Source organism: Aplysia californica, unplaced genomic scaffold (genome assembly GCF_000002075.1).
Source record: "Aplysia californica isolate F4 #8 unplaced genomic scaffold, AplCal3.0 scaffold00365, whole genome shotgun sequence".
Classification (NCBI taxonomy): Eukaryota; Metazoa; Mollusca; class Gastropoda; order Aplysiida; family Aplysiidae; genus Aplysia; species Aplysia californica.
The window spans coordinates 764,870-766,258 of NW_004797635.1; the positions used below are offsets into that span (position 1 = coordinate 764,870).

The following is a 1,389-nucleotide window of genomic DNA, read 5'->3' on the forward strand; positions in this document are numbered from 1 at the left end:
ATATATATACCCTGTGCCAAAAGGCCTTTATTCCTCTTTTTCGTGCACGCGAGTCAGCGAGGCATGTGACTACAAAGGGGTGAGAAGCACACAGTGCTGGATGAGCAGCATGATAAAACCTGCAGGTCTGAGAGACCAGTATTATAGTGATTTAGCGCTTAAAAAATGGCTTTCCAGTAAATTGAAATTGCTTCAGAATTCTCTGAAGTCCTTTGGGGCAATAGAGAGCATAGGGTTTCTTTTAGCGTGGCTGAAACAGCACATGGACATGGATTGCTGGTGCCTCTATAAATGAATTATTGATGGTCAGAGCTTGCTTTTGAGCGAGAAGTTGCTCTTTACAAATGCTATTTATTATCAGAAGTGACCACCCACCTTTTTATTTTACAATCTATATTAGTCTGGAACGTTCCAGAAACGCTAATAAATGCTATAATTCTTCATTGAAAAGAAAATGCAGTCGAAACTGCTCTAACAGCCACTGTCTACGACAATTACATTATGTACAAATGACCACTTCTCATTTCAGGGTTTGAACACGTTATCTTTCGGTAACGACCACGACAGCCTAAGCACTGTGCCACCGATGTTGTGTAGGTAGGAGTGTAAAACGTTTACAATTACATTTCTTTTCTTCCTCGAGAATCTTAGTTCAATTTTAGTCAGAGTTTTACGACACTTGCAACACAATCCATATATACGTGCCGAAGGTTTAATGTGTTATGAGAATGTGACATACAAACAAAAGGAGGAGAGACGAGGACGACAGATGTTTGATAGACAAGAAGGAGGAAACCGCACCAGAGCATCAACCAACCAACAGCTCTGACGAATCGAGCGAGTGGTGTGCACGCACTTAAAGCTGTTCTGACAGAATACTCACAACAGAGAAATCCAGCACGCGCAGAATCCAGACCGTGAGTGCCAAGTTCATAATGACCACGACCATAAGGATGAGCACAAAGGCGTAGATACACCGCTTTCTCCAGCCGTAGATCCCCACAGGCTGGGGGGAGGGGGGCGGGTAGTCCAGGATACCGTTCGTGTCCTCAGACTCCATCTTGCTGAGGAAGGGAAAAAAGTACCTATGTCATAATCTTACGGTTTTTAAATAAATAATAATTATTTCTACAATATTGAAACATACAATCTAAGTTAGTGTTTAGAAGAGTGCTCAGAGATTAAACAGTGCTTTTCGTGGGGAGACAGCTGCATTCAATTGTCAACGTCGTGAGAGCGTCAGTTATTAAAATACACTGTACTTCAAATGGAGCAACACAGCTGTAACGCTTAAGAGAGATGAATATGAGAGATAGACAGACAGATAGGTTGACAGATAGATAGATAGATAGATAGATAGATAGATAGATAGATAGATAGATAGATAGA

The 1,389-nt window shown here is 41.4% G+C and overlaps 1 protein-coding gene across 1 annotated transcript in view; it reads right to left on the reverse strand.

Annotated features, from left to right (window-relative positions):
• The window catches only part of LOC101847889 (zeta-sarcoglycan), a gene marked incomplete in the record, with an annotated part of 30,756 nt that overhangs the window by 8,449 nt on the left and 20,918 nt on the right, over positions 1 to 1,389 (reverse strand). The window contains 1 exon segment of the mRNA XM_005103261.3: positions 884 to 1,064. Within this exon segment, the coding sequence (XP_005103318.2) occupies positions 884 to 1,060 (177 nt within the window).